Source organism: Aythya fuligula, chromosome 1, assembly GCF_009819795.1.
Source record: "Aythya fuligula isolate bAytFul2 chromosome 1, bAytFul2.pri, whole genome shotgun sequence".
NCBI lineage: Eukaryota > Metazoa > Chordata > Aves > Anseriformes > Anatidae > Aythya > Aythya fuligula.
Window position 1 is genome coordinate 85,982,513 of NC_045559.1, and position 23,666 is coordinate 86,006,178.

General features: G+C 46.0%; 1 protein-coding gene across 1 annotated transcript in view; it reads left to right on the forward strand.

Annotated features, from left to right (window-relative positions):
• IGSF11 (immunoglobulin superfamily member 11) overlaps positions 1 to 20,394 on the forward strand; it is a 92,356-nt gene extending 71,962 nt beyond the window's left edge. The window contains exons 2-7 of the mRNA XM_032192888.1: positions 14,926 to 15,089; positions 16,280 to 16,487; positions 17,302 to 17,457; positions 18,461 to 18,583; positions 18,813 to 18,963; positions 19,669 to 20,394. Coding sequence (XP_032048779.1) covers positions 14,928 to 15,089; positions 16,280 to 16,487; positions 17,302 to 17,457; positions 18,461 to 18,583; positions 18,813 to 18,963; positions 19,669 to 20,119 — 1,251 coding nt within the window. The 5' untranslated portion in view covers positions 14,926 to 14,927 and the 3' untranslated portion in view covers positions 20,120 to 20,394. The remainder of the gene's footprint in view (positions 1 to 14,925; positions 15,090 to 16,279; positions 16,488 to 17,301; positions 17,458 to 18,460; positions 18,584 to 18,812; positions 18,964 to 19,668) is intronic.
• Positions 20,395 to 23,666: the final 3,272 nt, after the last annotated feature.

A 23,666-nucleotide genomic window follows, 5' to 3' on the forward strand; every position in this document is an offset into this window, starting at 1 on the left:
ATCGTCTGATGACATTGGGGTTGTCCATTGCATGACATGACACAGCTCATCCAGTCTCATACGTACCTTTTCACATCACAAAAATGTTTCTTAAACAGATAATTTTACCCCTTGAAGTAAATGACATGGTACCACGTAGTCTAGAGACAGAAACCTACTTCTCAGCCTCCTGCAGCATTTTAAGCCTGCAGCTCATAACAGAGCAAGGGACTGCAAAACAATCAATCAGAAAAACAACTTATAAAACCCCAGGACCTCTATACAGGTAGCCTAAGCCCTTAGTGCCCTCTCTCTAGCTGTAAGGCAAGCAAGAAGGGAATACAAAAAGGTAATTGAGTTCTTTGCCTAGTGCTATGTATTTCTAGGTGAGAACCTCTGTAGCAAGAGGCACACCACAGTTTGGGAATGATTCTTCCTTCCATGATGCAAAATAGTTTAGTGAGTCCTTTTGGAAAAGGCAGAGAAACACCAGTGAGCTGTGGCAGCCCAAGCTGTGTCTTGCACAGATGCTTCTTTCCTTGGAGATGATGGTGATGGCTGTGCACCCCATATTGCTGGTTTAAAACTGGGGGTGTTTGCAAGCACCAGCAAACTCAGCATCAGGGCTGACCTGCAGGATTTGTTGCTGGTGCTTCCCAGGTGTTGCCAAGACACTTGGAGGAAGGTTGAGGGAGCAACATTTTTGATGCCTGTGGGTGCCTGGTTTCAAAAAGCACTGCTGGGCAGGTGGAGTCGAGCTGTGCCTTAGCATCACTGCCAACCTCTGTGAAACAGGTGAACACCATTTTGAAGTGTCCCATCAGCACAGGATTTGCTTCCCAGGACCACAGGGTGTGCAGCATACCTTGAAACGGAACCTGGAGGTGCCTAGCGTGAGCCTTTTCCAGCTCTTGGGAACCACAAGAAGGCTTCTTTTAGCTGAGAGGATAAGCAGGGACAGCAGTGAGTACCTGCTCCTGGCTGCGAGAGAAAGGAAAGCTTTCGGAGAGACTTCGTTATGCGGAATACCACTGATCTGAGCTTTTAATAATGCAATGGACTTGTAAGTGTTCCAAACGATGAGATTTGTGAATGAATTTTTAATCCGGGGTTTAACATTAAAGATTAACATGTGTGTTTTGAATTTCAAAAAGGGAATTTACCCCCAAAAGGCTAAGACTTGCTTCAGTGGCTTCTTAGGATTTTGTTTTATTTTGCTCCCCTACCCTCCCCCTTGGGGTGCATTAAAGCAAAAAGAAACAAAGAAAAGGGAAAACCCAGCATCCAGGCTGTGCTTGGGGAATCTTCAACTCATTGTTAAAACAGTGTCCAATTGGGCTTTTTCATATTAATGTTGCATTGTGCGCTCTTAGACGCGGCAGGAGTGACAACATCTGTCTGAAAAACTGAGCCAGCTGTGCAGGAAAAAAAAATCTTTCTTAGTTCAGAGCAGTTGTGTACTTTGCTGCTTGGGCATAAGCAGCTTCTTGCATCTGTTATGGAGGAAAAATGTGCAAAGTGTTTTCCTGAGACTAACTCTAAAAGACAAGGGAAGCCTGTAGCAGCTTTATGTTTGCAAAAGTTAGCAGCTCCTGTAAAAGAGAATTTAGGACATCAGGGTAAGGGGAAGAAGATTGGACAAGCATTAAATCAGACTGCACTGTGGGGTTTGGTCACCCAGGGTTGATTCTCAACACCTGGCATCAGAAAAGAAGGTGGTAAGGGGGGAGGCATGTGGTCATGTATGGTAACAGCAGCACCTGCATTCAGTGAAAACCTCTTTTCTGAGTTTCAATCACATTATGATAGTGCTCTGCATTTTTTGATAACCTCTGTAAGAGGTTTGAGGCATTCTGTGAGCATCTGGCACTCCTTTGAGAATGGTGCTGAGTGTGAGCCCAGCCTGGACTGCTTTGCAGCAAAGCCCCTTGCAGAAAGTGTTTGCTCTTACTATCCTGTAGGACTCCAGCAGAGCTGAACGTAGTGAACCTTCCTGGCTATTTTTTCCCCTCCGTGATAAGAAATGTGGGTGTTAATTTGAAATCAATACTAATACTTGGCACAGCGCTGGAGAGCATGATTAATAGGCAGAGCAAGACCCATGAATCAGGTGACAAAGTCCTATTCGTGTCTCTCCATTGACCTGCAGCATGGTGTTGAGGTGAGTTACAACCTCTCTCCATCTCGGTTGTCCTCACTACAAAATGGAGGCTCTATGAATCGCCCCAGTACCTTACCTGCTAGCGTACATTAGAGTGACCACTGAAACTTGCTGCACTGGAAAAGAAAGATAGTGGATTTGTTTTTTAATAACGCCATGCACACTTTTATCTATTGGTCCTGTTTCCAATATCCACTGGCACCTGGCTGTTAAGCAACATTGGCACCAGACTTCACATAGAAACATCCACAGCTCCTGATGTTCCTTTGTGAAGACAAAGACATAGCTGTTTGTAGCTAAAGCTGGTAAAAAAAGATGGTCATCTATTCCAGGAATATCCCTCCCTGTTTTGTCTCACGTCAGAGTGAGAGCACAGGCTTTTAATAGATGGAACAGAAATCAGGGGAAATTTGCATTGGTGAGAGATTCAGTTCACATGGAAAGCCATAGTTACTGCATATGTGTGCATAACACTGTACTGTGTTTTATTCACTGTACAGTGAATAAAATAATATGAAGTGAGAATTTATATCTAAATACATGGAAAAAGTTTAAGTGGATTGAAATAAAGTGTTTTTACCTTATTGAATCAAAGCGTGCCAATATTGCCGTAATTAAATGGGAAAGTCGAAGCAATTCATTTTGTCTTCACTCACTGAAAATGTCATCAAAGTTGATATTCTTACAACCTATTTTGATTTTAATGAAAACTCTTTTCCCAGTGGAAGATTGTCCTTTTACAACTTCTTTCAGACAGCTCATCTCATAATCTGAAACATTCAATTACTGACCTGACATTTGCCAGATCAGAAGACAAATTTGTTTTTTATTTTCTTTTCAATTTAAATGAAAAATGCCTTTTTTTTTTTCATTTTCTATTTGTTTGTTTTTAATAATTTTATTTCCAAAGTAGTTTGGGATTAATAAAGTTTAAGATATGGAAGTTTTACGTCTTTGACCATTCTCATGAAAGCTTGTTTAAGTCTGACTGCTTTTGGAGACTGAAAATGTTGCTTTCCTGCCTATATCAGGCTCATTTTTAGAATCAGGTATGAGACAGTAGTTGTATAGTGGCTGTGTGTGTTCTTACTTAAAGGCTCTCTCTCCTACCAGTGGGCCACAGGAGTTTTGTTATCAAAATGGATGCAAATGTGACTAGACCCTTAAGCCCTGATTTGACAAGATACTTAAACATGTGCTTGATTTTTAAACATGAAGTGTATTTCCAGTTACCTAACTGCCTTCAGTGGAATTGCTAGGACATACCAAACCAGCCTGGGTGTCAGTGTCTGGCTGAACAGCCCCAGCTCTGTGTTGATACTGTGCTGGCCATGAGGACATCAGGACAAGTGAAGAAGGGTTATAACTAAGTCATGGAGCTGGGAAGATTTTAGGGGAGTTCATAGGCACAGTGAACACCAAAGCATGTCTGCTGGGTGTCCTGTCACTTGCAAAACTTGTGTACTCAACAGGATGAGAGCATTTTCTATGTGAGACACAGAAGTCTGATAGAAAGCAGATAACCGAAGGTTGTGGGTTGCTGGACCAGGTCCTCTAATTACCTGATACTCATCCCAGAGACAGTGTTTAACAATTTCAAGGAGAATGGGATCAGATTTTTTTTTTTTTTTCTCAGAAACAGCTAGTTCCTGTATCTTCAGGGTTTATTTTATTTTTGCTTTGTTTTGTTTTAAGTAGCCCATTACTCAGCGGCGAACCCATCATAATTCTCCCATGGTCCAGCATTAAGGAGCTAAGAAGCACTAGGGAAGGCCCCCTGTATTTGGCTCTGAGATGTGGAGACATTTCTTGGGGATTTGTTTCCTACCCCCAGACCTCACCATTCATTGTCTTCTGCACTTGCTTAACCACAATGCCAGCTCCTATGTTCCCAATACAGTCCTGCTTCCCACTCCCTCAACATCTCCTTTCTGGGGCTGCCCTTGTGCCTCTCCAGATGATCCACCTCAGCTTTCACTTTCCTCCTTGGGCTGCAGGAAAGCTCTCTCACTTAGAAGCTCTATCTCCTTGGAGCCCTCATTGCTGACCCAAGCCCTGCCATGGTCTCAGTGGCTTTGCATCATATGAATACTCCTGCATGCATGGGTAGGCTCCTGTCTTTGGTGGAGCACATCAACGTTTGGGTGGGTGGATGCAGCGTGTTCCTGTTATCTTGCTGCTTTATCACTTCTGGAAGATGCAGCAGCACCAACAAAGTCTGTGTTTCCTGGAGGACCCCCAGAAGATGTCAGCAGTGTCTGTAGGGAGGGAGCCATGTGTCAGCATGTCTCTGCACCTTCACCCTGCCTGAGGCTAATACAGAAGGTGCTGTCCCTTTTCTGTCTGTTCTTGCTCCTTTTAGGGGAGGATGGGCACAGATCTTGGTGCTTTGGGTAAAAGCAGTTGAACTGTAGCTTGGGAGTATCTGCACTGGAGTTAGACCTAATGGTGGTTGTGTCAGGGTAGGTGAAAAAGTCACTCTGGAATTTGCAGTCTGTATTTCCATGGCATTTCCCCTGTTACCAGGGCAGGAGGTGGAGGGGAGAAGATAGAAAAACTCTATGTATTATGGGAGGTATTTATGAGCAGTGTTAAAAGTCACTGATGAGCCAGTTCTCCATCCCTCCCTTCCCCACCTCTTTTCCTATGCAGCTGCACCCTGTGCTCCTGCCTTTCCCCACCGCACACAAGTCACGTTTTCCAGCCTGCCCACCCATCCATCCTGCCTTTCCCTGGGCCAGCTCTCCTTACTGGGCCTTAATCTTTTTCATTATGGGCTCTGTCCTTACCACTCGGCATACCATTGAGCATATTTAAACCTCAAGTTGTTTTCCCTTATTAAGCAGTTCATCATTGTGCTGCCTTTTTTTTTTTTTTTTTTTTTCTTAACTGGGAGAAGGGGAAGAAATTTATTCTTTTGGCCATAAATCATTTACAAAGCTGCTGGGCCGTTAATGTATATTTTATGGCTCGGCAAACAGAAAATAGGAGCGAGTGTCTTAGCGGCGCTTCTCCGACCTGTTTTAATTTCAGCTTCCTAGCCCTGACTCTCTGTTCCCCTGCCTCCGAAGCAGATACATTTCTCTTGCAGAGGCACCGGTGGATACCTTCTCCCGAAGGAGGCCACTTTGCTGTGTCAGCAATGTCACGTGCTGTTGCCAGCACTTGGCACCGATCCGCAGCGCGACACATCTCTGCTGACTGGGCTGCGCTGGGAGAATATTAGCAGGGAAAAGGGATGGGGAGGGGGGGACTCAAGGCTATTTTTGCTTTTAGGGAAGAGCTGTAATTAGACTCGTGCTCTGGGGTAAGCAAGTTTCATACAGTTCTTGTCTCATCCCATGCAGCCTCACTCACCCTGCGCTTTGCGTGCTGTGGGCTCAGCTGGCCGCAGGTGTGCTGATATCCACAGGGATGCTTTGGGGGCGATTTCGGCATGGTGACTGCCCATGGCAGTGCTTCCCAAATATTAAGGGCTGGCTCCTGTGAGGTTTTGCAACCAGCTTCCAGATGAAGCCTGTTTATGTCTTCAGTGCTCTCAGTCATCTCGGTGCCTTTTCTCCATTTTAGGAAGCATAGATGCAAGCCTTTACTGTAAAATTTTCTTTCCTAGGTGCTGTGACAAGCAGTGAGATAGTGAAGATGACGGACGTGGAAGGCTTATGTTGGTATCTGAGCTAGCTGAATGGGAAGGTCTGCAGTGCACAGCTGCTGTTGCAGGCTTTCTGTGAACTCAACCAGGGTTTGCCACCTCAGATGTGCCTGCATGGACTTTTGACTTTTTTTTTTTTTTCCCAAATCACTTCAGCTAAAGACTGCAGCTAGACAGTTCATTGAGTAACTGGCCATGGCCATTTAAAATGGTCATTCAAAACGTTCCTATCCCTAGACATCCTTTACCATTGAGCGATGCCTCCACTGTAGCAGTCAGCAGCACAGGAGAGTGCATCTGCAACGCAGCTTTTTCCTCTCACAGCAAAGCAAGCTGTCCCATCCTTACACCTTCCTCAGCAGATTATGCTAATTAATGCTTGGCTACGAGATGGGAGCACAGCTTCCTTTCTGCTTTCACTGCTTTTTGGGCAATAACCTTGTTCTCAGTGGCAAGGCAAACATCAGGGGATGGTATCGTCCTAAGTTAATGCAACAGGATTCCCCAGAGATGATCCATCACAGGTCGAGGGGTGAAGGAGGAGGGACCGTGTTTGCTAGTCGTGGGTTTGGAGAAGAATCATAGATGTCTTCAGTGCTGGGCACAGCCAGGGATGGGCAAAGTTGGCACCAAATGTCCCACAGACTGGGCTGAATTAGGCTTTCCTGCCCCTCCCCTCTTGTCAGGGGAGCAATGAATGATCACTTGAGCAAGTTTCTTATCCTCTCTGGGTCCCCTCTGGTCTTGTTCATCTGCTAAGGCAAAAAAATTCCCTGACCTCAGTAGCACAGCTGCTCCTTGAGTCTTCTGCAAACACTGTGAATTCAAGGACTGCCAGCTCAGATCGCAGCAGTCTGTTTTCGGCCAGTGCCGCATGCATTGGAGGGAGGTGTTAAACCTTCCATAATGTACCTAATTGTGCAACACTATACCGCGGAGAGGGGATTAACACATGCCCCAGAGCACAGCAATTGATTAGTTTTATCCTAGCTAATGTCATTGTAGATGTTATTTTTGTTCCTATCAATGTCTCTTCTGATTTTTACAATCTTGCTATAATATAATGCAGGGCTTTTTTGGTGTGTGTTTGTTTGTTTGTTTGTTTGTTTGTTTTCATGGCTAACTTGCATGTGTACTGCAACCCTGGCAGCAGAAATGCGGGACAACCATCCCAGCTAGCAGCTCCAGACAGGCTGGATGGAGATGCAGAAGGAAAGGCAGTGCTGGGAGCACAGCTGGAGGCCAGAATTGGAAAGGACCACTTGGGTCCTTTGGCTCCTGACTTGGCTATCACCAGGGCACCTCTAAAACAAATTTGTTCCTGTTTTCACCTTATTATGTTAGCAAGCTGCTCTAGCACCGTGTTCTTCTCACAATTTGAAAGCCACTTTTGCATTTCAAGTCTGTGACTAATTAAACACAAGGACTAAGAACTGTTGGAAGAACATCACTGAGGTTACACAGAGCTAAGCATAATGCAGTCCCTGCTACATGGAGAACACAAAGGTTTTTGATTTCCCTAGCAGGTTTGAATGCTTAGCAGTTCAGCAAGTCCATTCCTGGAGGTCTAAACCTGGACAAATGAGGATCTCATGCTAAAAGAGGCCCTCTGAAGACACCTGGAGCAGAGTGACTTGTTCGTCAGGACCCAGGGAGTCTGTGGCAAAAATAGGGAAGGAGTCAAATTCCTCAGTGATTTTCAGCTGCGTGTTTTAAGAGAGACCCTTCTCTCCCCCTTAAAAGCTAGTCCAGCTCCTCTGACAAGGACATGGGAGTGAAACGACACCATTCTTGAAGTATGCATAGCTGAAAGCTTTCCTGCCCTTTTTTTGTCCAACTTTCATCTTCCCTATGGCTGCAGGTTGGCGAGGTCAGAGACAGGGAGATGTACTCCATGTTATCTCAATCAGACAGCTGTTTGAAATCCCCCTTCCAGCTGGCCTTCAGAGAAAGACCTGTTTTTAAAAGGGAGATGGCAATGGTGGTAGGGATCGCTACTTGCAAGACCAACAGCTGAGACCAGAGCAGAGTGGGTCAGCAGCAAGTCTCACTGCTATCTTTTTGTCTAGTGTGGATGAGATTATAAATGATAAGGGAGCAGGGTCAGCATATCAGCACAGATTTACAGGTAGCCAATGTCTGCAATCAGCTGGCAGAGTGCTCAGCGAGAAGCACTGCAGGGCTCCAGTTCAAGACCCTGACACTGTGATTTCTCCCTGGATTAGTGTCTGCTAGCCCACATATGCTACCAGCTGAGCAGCAAGCCCAAGATTACTCTTACTGGCGTAAAATGTGTCTGTTTATTTGGAAGGCTTTGTGCTGGAGAGAGAATGTTAGATACCACCAGTTGTGTCTGATGATTTCTTCAGGGATAAAGGTGCTTAGAGGTTTACTTGGCTTTTGACCTCCATTTAGCAGAGAGAGTAACACTGTATAGCCCTGAGTAAATGTTAGTGTTTGTGTAGATTTAACACCTGTGTTACAGAGGTTTTGCTCTAACAATGTGACAGTTTTCCTTTTCTTTCTTTTTTTTTTTCCTTTAGTTCCAATAAATTCTTAGTCCGGTGGCTGAGATATTCCAAGTCTGATGCAGCTGTTTCAGAGAACAGTATGGCCAAACTTTGGCTGACTACAACTTCGCCTTTTAGCTCTGAGCTATGTATTTGTCTATCACCACGATGGGGATAGTAAAGAATATGGGGAAAGAGCTAGACAGGGAGAGGGAAGGACAAGGCTGGCAGTGTGGATTGCATGGCTTTGTTGCAGTGATGGAAGGACAGGACCCAGAAGCACCACTGGTGAGAGACCTGGTTGTTACAAGACAGCAGGGGCTGCAGAGTACTGGACTTGACTACTAAACCATGCTGTACACTACAGCATCTGGGTCTTTAAAGAATAAATTTGACAAACTGTCATTGAGAGTGGCTCAGGGGGTGCCAATCATGTCTTGAGGAGGAGCTGTACTATGATGTCCTTCATCTGGTCTGTTGCAAGCTGTCTCCAGACACCAGGCTGCACAAATACTGCTTTTGGTTAGATGGACTCTGAGCTAGCAAGTGTGTCACATGTGGAATGACAGGGGTATGCTCTGCCCCTAGTGAGAATGGGCACAACCAGCGTTCAGACAGCTTGTTGAGCAGCCTGTTTGGATGCTGTGAATGTTCTGGGCTCACCATAAGCATCTATCTTCTTCCCTTTGTGTAATCTCTGATGCTCTAGGCTAGCACTTGAGTGCCCTTTTCCAGCCCTGGTGAGCCTTCTGGAGCTGAAACAACATTTTCAGCTTGGGAAGGATCGCCGCTTCCTTTCCAGAGATCAATTCCAAGCAATGTAATTGCTCCCTCACAGGATAGAAGGGATTGTCAGCAGGGGAAATGTCTCTTTAGTTTCTTTGTTGCCCTTCAATGTCATTAGCGCTTGAAACTGTGAGTCAGACCCCTTCAGGGGCTTTGGAATGGGTGCTGCACAAGGTCCTACGGCAGAAGTTCTCCCAGCATCTGTTACCGACTTCTCCAGCAGTGCGTCACACCTTCCTGGGCTGGGGTTTTGCTGCATTGCTCTGTGAGTTGAGTCAGCAATGTACCTCAGCTCGTCTGGGGTGGGAGATGTTTCTTCAGCACAGAGGGCAGCTTTGGTCCCAAACTCAGAGACATGAGGCAGGCCAAAGGCACGGTGACTTGTGTTTTCCTTTCATCTCAGGAAAGAGACTGCTCTGCAGTTCCTCCTTCTGTTGCCTGCAGTCGCCAGACCAAACACTGTTCCTACCCTGCTCTTGAAACTTTTGAGTGACCTCATCTTTGCCTCTCTAACGAGGGACCCAAAATGTCATACTGCCAAAGGCATCTTCCCCAGCACATGGCAACAGGATCGCTAATTGCGCTGGGACAGGGGGAGCCTTTCCCTGCATTTTTTGGATGCAAGCTGATACAGCTTGAAGCTCTATTCTCATTCTCTCCCCAGCCACACATATTTCTGCATATTTTCCCTGGAGATATGGAGATGCTGAACGCATGAAGCTGAGGGTTTGGGTTTTTTTCATCCCTTTCACACCTCCCTCACTTCTTTCTTCCCTGGCCATTTGCTTCCCTGGCTTGCCAGCACTGTGGAGTGAACCTGTACCCTGGCCTCTGTGTTTGCAAAGTCATGCTAGCCCAGCCTCCTGTGCTGCTGACTCTCAGGAGGTCACTGCTAGCAGGTGCCAAATGCTGCTGACTTGCCAACAGTTCTTGAGGACACTTTCAAAGCAGAAAGAGTCCTCCAGAAGGCAAGGCAGGGCAAGAGCTTGATTTCACGGAATGAATAACCTTCCAAATAAACCTTTTTTTTTTTTTTTTTTTTTTTTTTTTTTTCTTTTTCCTTTTTTCCCTGTGATCCTAGGAAGTCAAAAGTCTTAAAATAAATACAGTAGGGAAAGACCCTCTCTCTGCACTCTACTCCAACCTATCCAGCAGTACCCAGATACCTTGCTGAGCATAGCTGCCTCTGGAAAAACATGCTGGGGATGATCACGAAGTAAAGGGGAAGGTGCCCTTAGCACAGCTTCAACAGCATAACCATGGTGCTTTTGGTAGGGACAGCTTCTGCAGCCTCTGAGGCCCCCATGGTTTGTGACCACCTACCATCAAGGTGATATTGACTGGTGGTGGTGCATCAGCTGTTCATGTTACAGACTGGCCTCTCGATGTGAAGTGGTGATGATGGAAGTTCTCCTTTGCTCACTGGGCTGTCAGCTGAGTTGATTTGCTGGTCCTGCTGGTGATCTCTGGCAGGGAGGTGTGACAATGACTGGGAGCTGGGAACATTTTCATTCCTCTTAGTATGAGTCAAAGAGCTGAGACGTGCCCATGTCTTTGATCTTTGCTGCGTCTGGTATATTCTGAAGCCTCTCTGGCTGCAAACCTTCAAGGGGAGGTAGCAAATGTGGTGGCATCTGTCTCCTCCTCATCCCCAGCAAGGAGGAAAATGCTGGTTGTGGGCCCTACGGGCTTGTCATGCTGCATGAACTACCAATACGAACTACGTGCTGGGGAGGTAGTGAAGTGTGCTTCTCGGAAAAGCAATAGTACCCCATCAAAAATGAAATTGAAGTGATCTGTTGCCAGAATAATTACTTGGTCATGGGAAAATGGAGACACTCTAAAAGAGGCTCTGCAGCCAAAACGTTGTTCTGCTGGCTGGTTCCCTGATAGATAGGGGACACAAAAATGGAGCATCTGTTCTAATTAGTGATGGGAGCTCGGAGCATCGGGATCAAAGGAGAAAGCTGTGTGCAGAATCAAGCTAAGATCAAAGTGTCCTATGTACAGGAAGGGCCCACTCCTCCTGCTGACAGTGGTGTATGTACCCTCCTCTACCTCCAGGCATGTGGCTTATGGGGATGCTTAATTACCAAGTAAGGAAGAGATTGCATATACAGGAGAGGGTGTAATGGCCATCATAATTCAGCTCTAGTAGAAAAAAGATTTGGTGGTGATTGATTCTTGCTGCCTCTTATAAGTTATTAAACTTCTCTGAATGCTTAGAAAAGATCAGGATTATGTACCTTGTCAAAAGGAGACCTTTTACAACATTTTTTTTGCTTGATTTTTCTCACCTCTTATGTGTAATTTGACTTACTGGGCTGGGCTGTATGTTTGTGCATATATCTATATTTGCATTTATATCTGCACAAGGGAATTTAGGCTTTCATTCCTTAGGCTGCATTGAAAAACCCTTATCCCAATACTTATGCTAAATTTGAAATCTCTTCCTCCCTCTCTCCCCTGGCTCCTTCGTTTTACATTAATGCAAAGCCACATTTTTTGCAACTCCTAAGTACGAAATGTTTAAATAAGTAATGTTTGGTTCAGTTTTCCTCCTAGGTGTCTTCCTGGGCACAGTGGCTGACGTGTGTGTGTCTTTGTGTGCAGCCACCTGTGTTTTGGGCCATGAGTATGGGCGTGGAAGGATGTCATAGACAGACAAGTGCATGTGTAACCACATTACATTTCCTAGTAGTCTAAGAAGACAGATATTGAAGCCCCTGAAGAGGGTTTGATCCTTTCTCTTTCAGCTGTCTCCCTGGGAGAGGAGCTGCACTGTAATAATGCCTCTCCCTGGCCCCGGTGCTGTGTTAGCACACCTCCCTGTTTATGCTGGTGGAGGAGGACTTTGCCTGCGTTTGGTCTCCTGCCTCCCCTGTCACCTTGGTTAAGCTTACTTGTCAGAAGTTGATCGTATGTGTTTTCCCCAGCTGTAGCCCTGCAGGTGCCACTTAGCTTAACAAAGTGAGTCCTTGTCTTGAAGTGCTGCCTGCCTCCTGTGCATCCTGGGCCAAAGAGCAGCTGACAGGCCCTGGGATGCATGAGGCACAGGCAAGCCTAAGGAGCTGCCTTGCCCAAGTGCTTCAATGAGGCAGAGACAGGACAGCGTGGTGTCAGGAGGTTGCTTGTCTTGCAAGCACAGGTTCAGAGCAGTTCCCTTGGCAAGAGAAATGGACAGAAACCTCATCTATTCCTTAGTTTTCCCCCTCACAGAAACAACTCTGTGTCATTCAGTTTAATCTGAATGCTGCAGTGCTTTGAAAAGGGGGAGCAGGGAGGAAGATTACAGGTTCTGAAGGCTGCTACAGGGTGACAGTGGATCACTGGAAGAGAAAAGGGGATAATACATGCTTTCTTTCTGTTTTGAAATGCTTCATAAGCAAATTGGGATATTCTCAAATGTCTTGAGAATTCTTTTTACAGCGAGGAAATTATGCATGCTCTATTTAATTATTTTTATTATTCTGCAGGATGTTTACAATCAACTAATAGCAAATATTTGGCGTGGTGGGAGGGTGATTAGGTATGAAAATCACATCATCTTGGTGATTGAATGATTGATGAAACCAAGCCAAATTTGCAAAAACAAACTTTTCCAGAAAATTAGTGAATGCTCACGCTTAAGTACTAATTTTCCTGAATTACAAGAACTTGAACATATAGGTATTGCTTGGAGAGGAAAGTAGAGGAATGGGGCTGAAGAACATACTTTGCTATTCCAAATCAGATAAGAAGCTGGGGGCAGGTTTTCCTGTCATGGGGAGCATCTCATAAAAACTACACTGAAGATGGCAGAAGAGTTTTCAGCTCCACGTTAGGGAGTGTAATCCAATAAATGTCCAAATTACTGTGTCTCCCTGCACACTGTTTAGCGCGTGGATGGTGATAGGACTTGATGAGTAGTCATGCCAATGTAGGCTTGAAGAGAAGAAGATCTCTTGTCAAAGTTGTGTTCAGTATGAGATACCTCATTTCTGGTCTTTGGGCTACTGCAACAGCCTAGGTTGCCATAAGGAGCTCAGGAGTAGTCCAAACTGTTGACCACAGAAGCAACTGGAAGGCAGATGCCTTGTAATAAAGGTCATGCTTATTACTGGCCCTTCAAATTATTTACTTCCACTTGCTGCTGACAGCCTTTCATAGGAGATTGATGGATTAAGCTTTCACCAGCTGTTCTGTGTCCCAAGCACCTAATTCTTTCAGATTTTAGAATCAGAGCCAAACCATTTCCCTAGGATTTTCCAAAATGTTCCACATTTTTAAACATGTTCCAAGCCTGTGAAGAAAGTCAGACTTTTGTTTTGTTTTCTGCCAAGTAAGAAATTCATGAATTTCACTCTGAGAGATTTAAGTTGTCATTTTGTCTGGTTCTATTTTGAGGCATTTCTCCCAGAACTACCTGAAGCTTTAGAGGTGGCAGTTAGGGAGGAAGGAAGGGAGTTGGGAAGTCTAGAGGAGGTTGCTGAGGATCTGCAAGATCCCTGTGTATTGCGTCTCCAGAGCACTCAGTTCAAATTCAGGAACTCATCACAGCCTGTTCAGGTGCTTCTAACTTTGGATTTACAGAATCTGAAGCTCAGTGCTTCCAGGCTCTGAGTGCCCCATTTCTCCACTAGGCAGGCTGAGAAGGATCCCAGCAGACACACGTGTGAGTGAACACTTAGCTTTTTCTCAGAACTAGCCTGTTCGATTTCTACAGAGTTCAGCTGGAACCATATTCTTTTTCAAGGAGCATTTCACCTTCAGCAAAGGTGAAATGAAAACTTTGCCAGCAGCTCTTCCTGAAGTCAGCAAGAGAATAGGGTAGCCCTCAGACTACATCCCAGTGTTAGCAATATTCTGGTATTGCCTTGGGGCTTGAAAACTTCTTAGCATCTCCTCCAGCAGCCTCCTACATGCATTGAACAGGAAGATAGTGAGCTGGCATGTAGGGAGATGTCTAAAGTCAACGTTTTGATTTTGTGCAAGAAAGTGTTTTAAAGAATTTTAGTGCTACTCAAAACGGTGCTGGTGACTCTTTGGTTAGTTTTATTTGACAAGATTTTGGCAGTAGGAAAGGAGATATTTCCCTGTGTGACTTGCAGTCTAAACACTGCAGCCTTGAGCTGCTGCACTGGGAAGCTGGGACTTGTCAGACTCTGTGCCCTATCCAGCTTGTACGGAATGCAAAGAAGTGAATGGTGGAAATGTTGGGAAATATATAAGATTGGATCAGATCTTCATTTTTTTTTTTTCTGAGTAGCCATTTTTCACCAGCTAGGAAGAAATACCCGGCCTGGAAAAGATTTAGATTTTTAACCCTTTCAGTTAAAAATAGCACTAAAGTGTTTCTGTTCATTCTGGACTTCACAAGGAGGAGATATTGGGGGAGATTTGTGTTTCTACTTTTAAATAATGTGTTCTCTCTTCTTACCCCTTGATGAAGCCTTTTAGACTGCAGTTTCCTCTTCAGTTTCAGTGACGTCAGGTATCATTAAGATTGATGGGATTGAATACATATTTCATTATCTCTTAAACACAGCTTGGCTGCTTTTACAACTCTTTCCCTGTTGCCAAAACAAAGCCTGATGTTTTCAGAGGCTCTGAAATGAGAGTGCTCTCACTTGAAAGGATGGCCTATCTGCATTTGCTTCTGGAAGAGGTCTGCATGAGAGCAGCCTGATCTGTTGAGGGACAAATATAATTCTTTAGCTTCATGTAATTGGTAAGGGATTGCTGTGTAACTACAGGACACTGCTGTCATGACCTGCCTGTGCAGGGTGCCACCTGAAATGTTCAAACTGGGAGTCCTTCTTGTGAAATGCTTAAACTGGGTGTTCTTTTCTTTCTAGGTATGGTGTGTCCTCTGGAGGTGTCAGTCAGTTCAGGGAGTATCCAGGTTGCCCGAGGCCAGACAGCAGTATTGCCCTGCACCTTCACCACTAATGCTGCTCTCACTAACCTTAATGTCATCTGGATGGTCACTCCTCTTTCTAATGCCAACCAGCCTGAACAGGTAAGTCCTTTCTCACTGGAGCATGTATTTCTTTGGAGCTTTCCTTACCCTTTTGACACTGATCTGAATGTAATCTATTTATGATGCTGAGACTCTGGTTGTCCCAGAGCACTCTCTTCATTGCTGAATGTGATCTGCAGATCTTAGATGAGTCTGATGTATTCAAAGCTTTGGAAATTGTTTGTGTTCATTGTGTCCTTGGCTGGATGCACAATCAGGTCAGATGTATGTGTTACAGTATGGCTGCCTTGTACTTCTGGTGGTTTGTGTGTTCAAAAGGGCACAGGCAAGATAATACAGGTTTTGGTGCACTGGCTTTGGGATATGAAGGATCTGGAAGCAGCTGCAGGCTTAAACCTGTGAAATCTTTGTAACAAAATCCCATAGGCTCATTTTCCCTCTTTTTCATTGCCTGTTGCTTTTGCAAGGCCATTCTTACAAACAATAGCAAACCTATTATGTTGGGTACAAGAATCATAACCTGTGAGCTGCTGGCCTGTGTTTGTCCACATACTAAGAGGAGAAGAAACCCATTGCTCTGAAATTAACTGATCTTGGGTCACGCTGTCCCTGTCACATTTGCTGTTCAGTTCTGTGATTCAGTATCCTGCACTGGAGAGAACTTGCTCCTCAGGGACTTGGTCTGAGTACAGACTGCTATAAAAGCTGTTGGATTGGTAGAGGCTGCACAGACTTGAGTTGCATTGCCTATTATTCAGTGTATCCTAGCGATCACCAGTGAGCAGTTTCAAATCATGGCAGGACATTACTGGCTGACACCCAAAATGATACTGTCCACCAGGCGCATGCCTTCCAGCAAAGTACTTACTGACCTGCAGAGTCTCTGCCTCTCTACATCAATCCTGTCTGGATGGGTAATGACTGTTACATGAAACAGGGTGGTACTACCCATCCAGCTATGCCAGAAGACTTGGGTATTATCTGGTCCATTTGCTTTTGTAAACATTTTTAATGACATAAAACAGGCCACTGACTGTGTTCTTCCTTTAGAGAAAACGCTTCTCCTAGGATCAGTCTTTCTGGGTCTACTGTTGTATATTGATGTTTGCTTATTCAGAGATCCTTTAGGAAATGGTCCTTTCAGCTTTCAGAGTCCATGTTTTACTTGCTGTTCTCCCTCCTTGTTCAGCCTCTGCAGAGTGTTATTTGATTCTTCCTTTCTTTTCCAGGTTATTCTTTACCAAGGGGGTCAGATCTTTGGTGGTGCACCCCAGTTCTATGGGCGAGTGGGGTTTGCTGTGACAATGCCAACCACCAGTGCCTCCATCTTCATCAACAACACACAGCTATCAGACACTGGCACGTACCAGTGTTTGGTCAACAATCTTCCTGACAGAGGCAGCAGGAATATTGGAGTCATTGGACTGACCGTCTTGGGTGTGTGTATTGGGATTATGGGGGAAAGGGGAAGAATCGGGGCACAGGAATCCTCTGTGTGTGATGGTTCTCATAGCATAAAAATATGGGTGGTGTGTGCATTGGAGCCTATGGACACACTGTAGTGAGGGATGGGTTGGGTTCTGAGGGCTGTGGGAGTTTGTAGGACACATACCCTCATATGCAGATGTGTATAAGGGAGTTTTAAAATACGGTAGAGAAAAAGCTTTTGTGGCAGACTGGTGATGTGGAGTTGCAAAGAAGCATGAATAAAGCATGTGTGCATCTTTGAGAGCTAAGGGGACTGTAAGAGTTTTGTGCATAGTGACAAGAGAAGAGAATGGACTTATAGATCTTTGCTTCCTTTTCAAGAAAGGAATTAGTACTGGATGCTCCCTATGATGTTAAATACTACAGAGCTTGTGCCATTATAAGGCTGTGAAAACAAAATCCAACCACAGCATATTCTTTATGCAGCCCTGTTAGTTGTTGCTACCTTTGCTGTCTCAAACACAGAAATGTTCGTCCTTTTTTTTTCCTCTAGGTAGGGCTCTACAAGTAGTGGGTCCTGGGAAAGCAGTTGTCTGGTACCTTGATGGACTGGCTAGTCAGGAATCTTTGTGAATTGTCACCCCTCAAACCTTGAAGGGTTCCTGTCTGCTACCTCCTTTCTGGGCTTTGTCTGATTCTTGTCCCCTATCAGCTCATGCCAATATCCTTGCTTTTCCCTGCAGTGCGTGTCCAGAAAGAGCCTGTACTCCACTGTTTGGTCATGTTTCCTGATCTTCTGTCACTTTCCCCTCTTCTCTTGTAGTTCCTCCTTCTGCCCCGCTTTGCAGAATCCAGGGGTCCCTGGACGTGGGCAGCGATATCACACTGACCTGCAGCTCGGAAGAAGGCATCCCCCGGCCAACATACCTCTGGGAGAAACTGGACAATGTTCCCAAGTTGCCCCCAACTGCCACACAAGGTGCTCATTCTGTTGATTATCCTCTTATTTCCAAGGTGGCAGCCTGGGCTTTCCTTTGTCTGAGCTGCCCGAGATGACACAGCTCTTTGAGTGGCTGCCATCACTTGCATGGTCACTTGTTTGGAACGAAGATTCCTGGAGTGTTTGGAGTGTTTTGGACTAGGTATCCATCAGTGGCCATTTAAAGTTTCGTCTTACTTTGAGGAACATTAGTTCTGTACCATTAAGGAACAAGGGTCTGGTCAAACAAGAGACAGAGAATAAGGTTGCCAGACGTTTGCACGTGGCTGGAGATTTCATCTGCCAATTCACCTAAATTTTAAACCAAATGCAAGGCTCATAGATTGAAAACTGGGAGAAGAGAGGCAGAATTATCCCCTGAAAATCCTGCCATCTTGTCACACTGAGATCACCGTGCTCTGATATGTTAGGCTGGAGCCGCCTTTTAGGTGTGTGTAAAAGGAAGGCCCTGATCAGACTGGGTATTGCCCAGCCACAAGTCCCATCCATGAGGTTTCTTAGCCTGTGTCCTGACCAAATAGTTAGCAATACTTTTGCCCTTTGTCTTGCTGTATTTTAAGAATACACAAAAATTTTAGTTTCAGGTAATTCCAGAATGAGAAAAAATGCAAGGGCAGGGGTTAGGAAGCCCACGGATGGGAAAGCAGAGTTGCTGAGAGGCAGGACTGAATTTAGCAGGTAGATCTGGGTATAGGTAATTGCACATCTCTTCTTTTCTCCCTTCTCTCACAAAATGATATGAGACCCAAGCTTTCATTTGCAGAAATTCATCTGTAAGAAGAAAAAGAAACATCTAGTGTAAGCTCCTTAAGACCTAATCTTGTGCGTGTGTGCACAATGCTTCCTTCTCAAGGTTATTTCCTAATTTATTTATCTCTTAAGAGTCTCACACATCAATTCTCTATTTGCTGGATTTGCCTTTTCATGGTTTTCCTCAAGCCCGGGGCGGGGGGATTTAAATCCTTCTTTTCTCTCTAACTAGACCAAGTCCAGGGCACTGTCACTCTCCGAAATATCAGCACTGTGTCCTCAGGTCTTTACCAATGTGTGGCTTCAAATGCCATTGGAACCAGCACTTGCCTTCTGGACCTACAAGTCATTGCACGTAAGTATTTTGCCAAAGGAGGCTTGGTCAGCTGCTTCTGTCTTGTGACAGTAATGCGTGTAACCATGTTTGCTGTGAGCCACCGTGTGCCTCTCTATCAGAAGATCATTTTACTCTGGAATGGGGACATTGCCTTTCCCCCTTCCAAGCCACATAGCTTCAAATATTCGCAGATGGCCACAGCCCAGCCCTGATTTATTCTCCATTCTCTGTTCACTTCTCCCCACAGCCCACCCCTGGAGCATCGGCCTGATTGCTGGAGCAGTGGCCACAGGTGCTGTCGTGCTTGTTGTCTGCATTGTGTTGGTGGCCATAGCACTGTTTTACTGGAAAAATAAACACAAAGAAGAAGAAGAAGAAGAGATTCCCAATGAGATAAGGTAGGGGCCAGGGAAAACTGTTGGCAGGGAATCTCTGATCACCCAGCAAAAGCAGCAGCTGGCAGGAAGGCAAGCAGAAATCCTGCTTTTACTAATCCTAGGTGTGTTCCCCTGGGCCAGGGGAAGGTCTTTGTATCTGCCCAGAAAATGTAGGGAGCAAATGTAGAATGGTAACTACAGATTTTGCTTTCCAAATTACTATTATTGGAAACTTCACCTTGGCACTGTTAGCGCCATAGGAGAGTGACTGTGTATGTGGTGGGGATCCTAACCCACAGTATCAGATAGTGACAGCTGAAGAGCTCTGTAGGTACAGCTGTGATGTTCTCTGGTGTTATAGCCACAGTGTTTGCCTCTGGCAGCATCTCAAAGCTCCCCTGAGGATCAACTTTGTTGATTGTAGAAGTGCATTCATGCTGACTGGCTGTGTAGCACCAGTGGTTCTGACAACTACTGGCTTTGCCCCCCACAAACATAAATGTGGGTTGTTTCCCTCAGTGGTAGGCACACAGAGCAGTTAATGTGCACAGAGGTGGGTCCTGCAAAGAGGGATGAGTGAACAGGCTGAAGAGTGATGCCAGTTCATGTTGGTGCTGTCTTTCACCTCGAATTGATGGCATTGCCCCCAGTGGAGATGGATGGGGGGGGTACATAGGGGAAACGGAGCATCATCCTACATGCACCCTCATGCCCTCTTCTTCCCAGGGAGGACGACCTGCCACCCAAATGCTCTTCCGCTGCCAAGACATTCCATGCTGACGCATCCTCGTCGGAGAACGACACCCTCACCTCCTCCAACACCTACAACAGCCGCTACTGGAATGACCCCAAGGCCAACCATGCCACAGACTCCTTCACCCGCTTCAGCAACAGCAACGACACCCGCCAGCCCCCCTTCTCCCGCTCAGGGAGCACGAGTGCTCGCCCTGTCTACGCCAACGGCGGCCACCCCTCCCCGGCTGCCCCTAAGACGCTGGTGGTGACGGCCAGCACAGCGCCGTCCCCACAGGAGGTGGCCCGGAGCAATGGCTCCGTCAGCAGGAAGCCTCGGCTTCCGCAGACCCGCTCCTATGCCGTCAGCCAGGCCACGCTGGAGCGGATCGGGGCCGTTCCTGTCATGGTGCCTGCCCAGAGCCGGGCTGGCTCCCTTGTGTAGGGGCAAGCCGGCACCCATGAGCTGAGCAAGGGCCTTGTGTACCAGAGAGGCAGAGACATGGCCGAGAGACCCTACTCCTTCCTGAAAGGCGGCGAGGCAGCTGGGGTGGGCCTCCTGAGGCTGCTGCCAGCCGGTGGGACAGCCCCGGCCGTGCTGCGATGCCCCCCAGCTCTCGGGGCTCCACCATGGACGCCACAGATGTGCCAAGGCCGTGGGGGCACCAGGGGACCCTCCCTGGCTGCTGGGCCCCAGCCAGGACCCCCTCCCAGCCCAGCCTTGGGAGGGGGGGATTTTGGTTTTGTTTCCAGTTTGTTTTGTTGGGGGGGCGCATTTCTGTTCATTTGGGTCTTTCAGGGAGGTTTGGGGAGATTATATATATATATTTTTTTCTGTTGTTGTTGCTGTTTTATTTCCAAGAGGACAACAGCCTGTGTGGGGCAGGGAGGGGTGCGCAGGCAGGGTATGCCTTGTCATGGAGGCTATGGCTCCCTCCCTGCTTTGCCAGCCCTACTGCTGGACGAGGAAGGTGGTGGGACAGGGATGGACATGAGGATGCACTGGCTGAGGTGGAGGCACAGCTGCCAGCCAGGCCAAGGGGAAGGCTGGGCAAGGGCGCAGGCCAGAGAGCATTTCTCTTTATTTATTTTATTTTTGCTATTTTTCCCCTCACCTCTGACACACACACACAAACAACCAAGTGTTTTTCAGTCACCACCAGAGCCCTCTTCATGGATGCAGAGAGTGTTGCCATCTGGGTGTCTGCTTCTGAAAAGCTCTGTGGAGAGAAAGGGCGCATTGCTGCTGGCTTGTGGCTTTTTTAAATTATTTTTTCTTAATTATTTTTATTATTGTTATTTTTGAGTGTGGCAGAGCAGCAGACAGGCCCTGAGAGGAGTCTCTTGCACCTGGGCTGCTCAGGCTGAGGGCAAAGGGCTTCAGACCCCACAGCTGAGGTGTTTGCATGGTGGGTTTTCCTTATCAGGCTGCGCATGGCAGGGTACCTGTTGTGTTTGGGGCCCTCACACAACCTCGCACTATGGTTTTCATTCCCTCTTGCGCGCACACACGCAAACTTCCCAGATGCTGAGGTTGGCAGGATTTGTTTCTCAATCCCTTTCCTTAGATACAGCGAAAGCAGGGGCTCAATGGAGGGAGTAACCCTGTGGAAGCCCCCATGCTATCTCTCTGCCTCACTTACTTCCCGCACTGGTACTTGTGGCACCTGCTGGTGGCTCTCCCATCTCCTCACAGTCAAGGAGGTGGCTGGGGCTGGCACCTGTCCTTTTACTTTTTCTATTGCAACTAAATAGCCTTAATCAAAGCCAAGGGTCGAAACCGCTCAAGGGACCTGGTGCTATTGGAGGACTGGACCAAGGGTTTGGACTCTCTCCTGTGAGAGAGCCCTGGCTCAGAGTACTTGCCCTCCTACATAACACCAAGCCTTGCACATGTAAAGGCAGTGGTCACCTCCAAAAGTACCAGAGACCTTCCAAGAACTGCTCTTGGAAAAGCAATGTGGGCAATTACAGGCAACTTTCTGTTGCTCACACTGGGAAAGGGACTTCCTCGTCCCCCTTTCCCTATCCCAGCTCAGCTTCACTTTCCCTAGCAGTGCATATACCTTGGGCAGGGCCTTTTGCCTGTACTGTTCAAAAGCAAGCACAGCCTCTGTGGAAGGAGGGGAAGAGGTGAGGTTTGGTCTCCCACATAGATGCAGTTCCTTTGGGGAGGTTGGGGGTTCTTGGGCAGCACTTGGTTTGAAGCTTGGCTGAGATTTTGTGCCTTCTTTGCTTAAAATAAAAATAAAAAAGAAAAAAAAAAAAAAAGAAAAAAGGAAAAAAATATATACAGCCTCCCTTCCTTCCCCCCTCCTGCACAACTCTGTCCAGAATGAGTGCAGTGGTGCAGACAGGTGGTTGTGTGCACATACACATGGTTCACCAGAGCAGTCCTCATTCTTGCCTGTCTGCTCTCTTTGCTGCTGGGTGGTTGGATTGATAGTGGGGGAGAAGAGTGGCTTTTGAAACCCCAGTGTGGGAGGAAAAAAAAATAACACAATGCAATCAAAGAAAAGCCCAGACACACTCTTTCCGCTTTTGAAACAACCCCTGTGTGGCATTTACAGGAACACTGCCCTCAGCAGGCCCCCTCCTCCAGTGAGAAAGCTCTTCTGGTTCCTACCCTCCATAAGACTGTTTGCTCCTCTTTCTTTGTTCTTTCTAATTGTCTAAAATTCAATAAAACTTTATTCATATAAAAAAGGACTTTTTAATGCCTGCTGCTGCATTTTTTTCCTATTAATTCTGTAACTACAATGAATTTGGCTGTTAATACTCAGCCTAGATATGGCTGTCAGTAAGCAGTGACCATGCAACCAAGACCTGAATCTTATTAGGCCAGCCGTTTTGGTAGTGCACCCGGGTACTATAGGCTTGTTTTGCTCATTCATAATACTCTGACACATTGCCCTTGAAGGTACAGTTTCCCAAGCTTGCAGGATCTCTGCTTCTCTAGGCAAAGGTGAGTTTTATTTATTTTTTTGTCATTTGGGGGTGGGTGGGAATCCTTCGTGCTGCTTTGAGTGATGTGGGGAAATATTTTGTTTAAAAATGCCTGAATTTCCTCATGTGTCTGTTTTCTGGTCTGAAACATGTCATGTTCAACCCCGATCCAAAATCTAAAGCAGTCACTGGGAAAGCCCTCAGTTAATTTCTTGGGTGTCTGAATATATTTGATGGGGGAAACTGTCAGTAATTTAACTAAAGTTCTGAGCACCATAGACAGAGCATAGGAAATTTCAGTGCCTGAGCATACACACTTCCAGGGCACTGGGAAGCACACACCTCTCCCTATCAACAGTGGCTAGCAGAAGGTTTTTATTAGTTAGACCTGCTTGATGTCTGTCCAAAATTTTTGCATTTTTTTCTCTGTTTCATTTTACCTGCTTCTTCTCCCCCCTCCCCCCCCAACCCTCCAACCTCCAGGTATTCTGAGAATGATTATTAAAAACAAAAAACTACAGATCCAGCAGCGATGCTAATTCAGCACTGCTGCACACATACTGTGTTCTCATTCCAAGGTATTTTTCGACTAGTTAAAATATGCTTGCGAATGCGTTTTCATCTATAGGCTTTATGGTAGATGAGATGACTGCATTGCCATTTTGGGAAAGTTGCTGTAGGAATCTTAATCTTTACATTTTTCATCTTTTGATTGCGCAGCCTTGATGTGACATTAATAGTATCTTTGCATTTTATTCCCATGATAGTCCTGTCAGTATTCTGCTATACTACCCATTCCTTGCCACTGGCTTGCCCTTTACATCATTCTCCTGCACATCTCTGCCTCTTGATCTAGAGCAGAATTTCCCAAGACACAGGATAGTTTACTATGTTTGTACAGCACCTAGTGTGCTGGTGTTTTAGCCTGTAAATTGTATCTAGTGATGCATTGCTGTAGGACAAATATCTAGCTAAAAATAATACCAGTTAGAGGTCTTGATAGTGAGTGATTATTTATCATTAAAAAAAAAAAAAGGCTTATTATA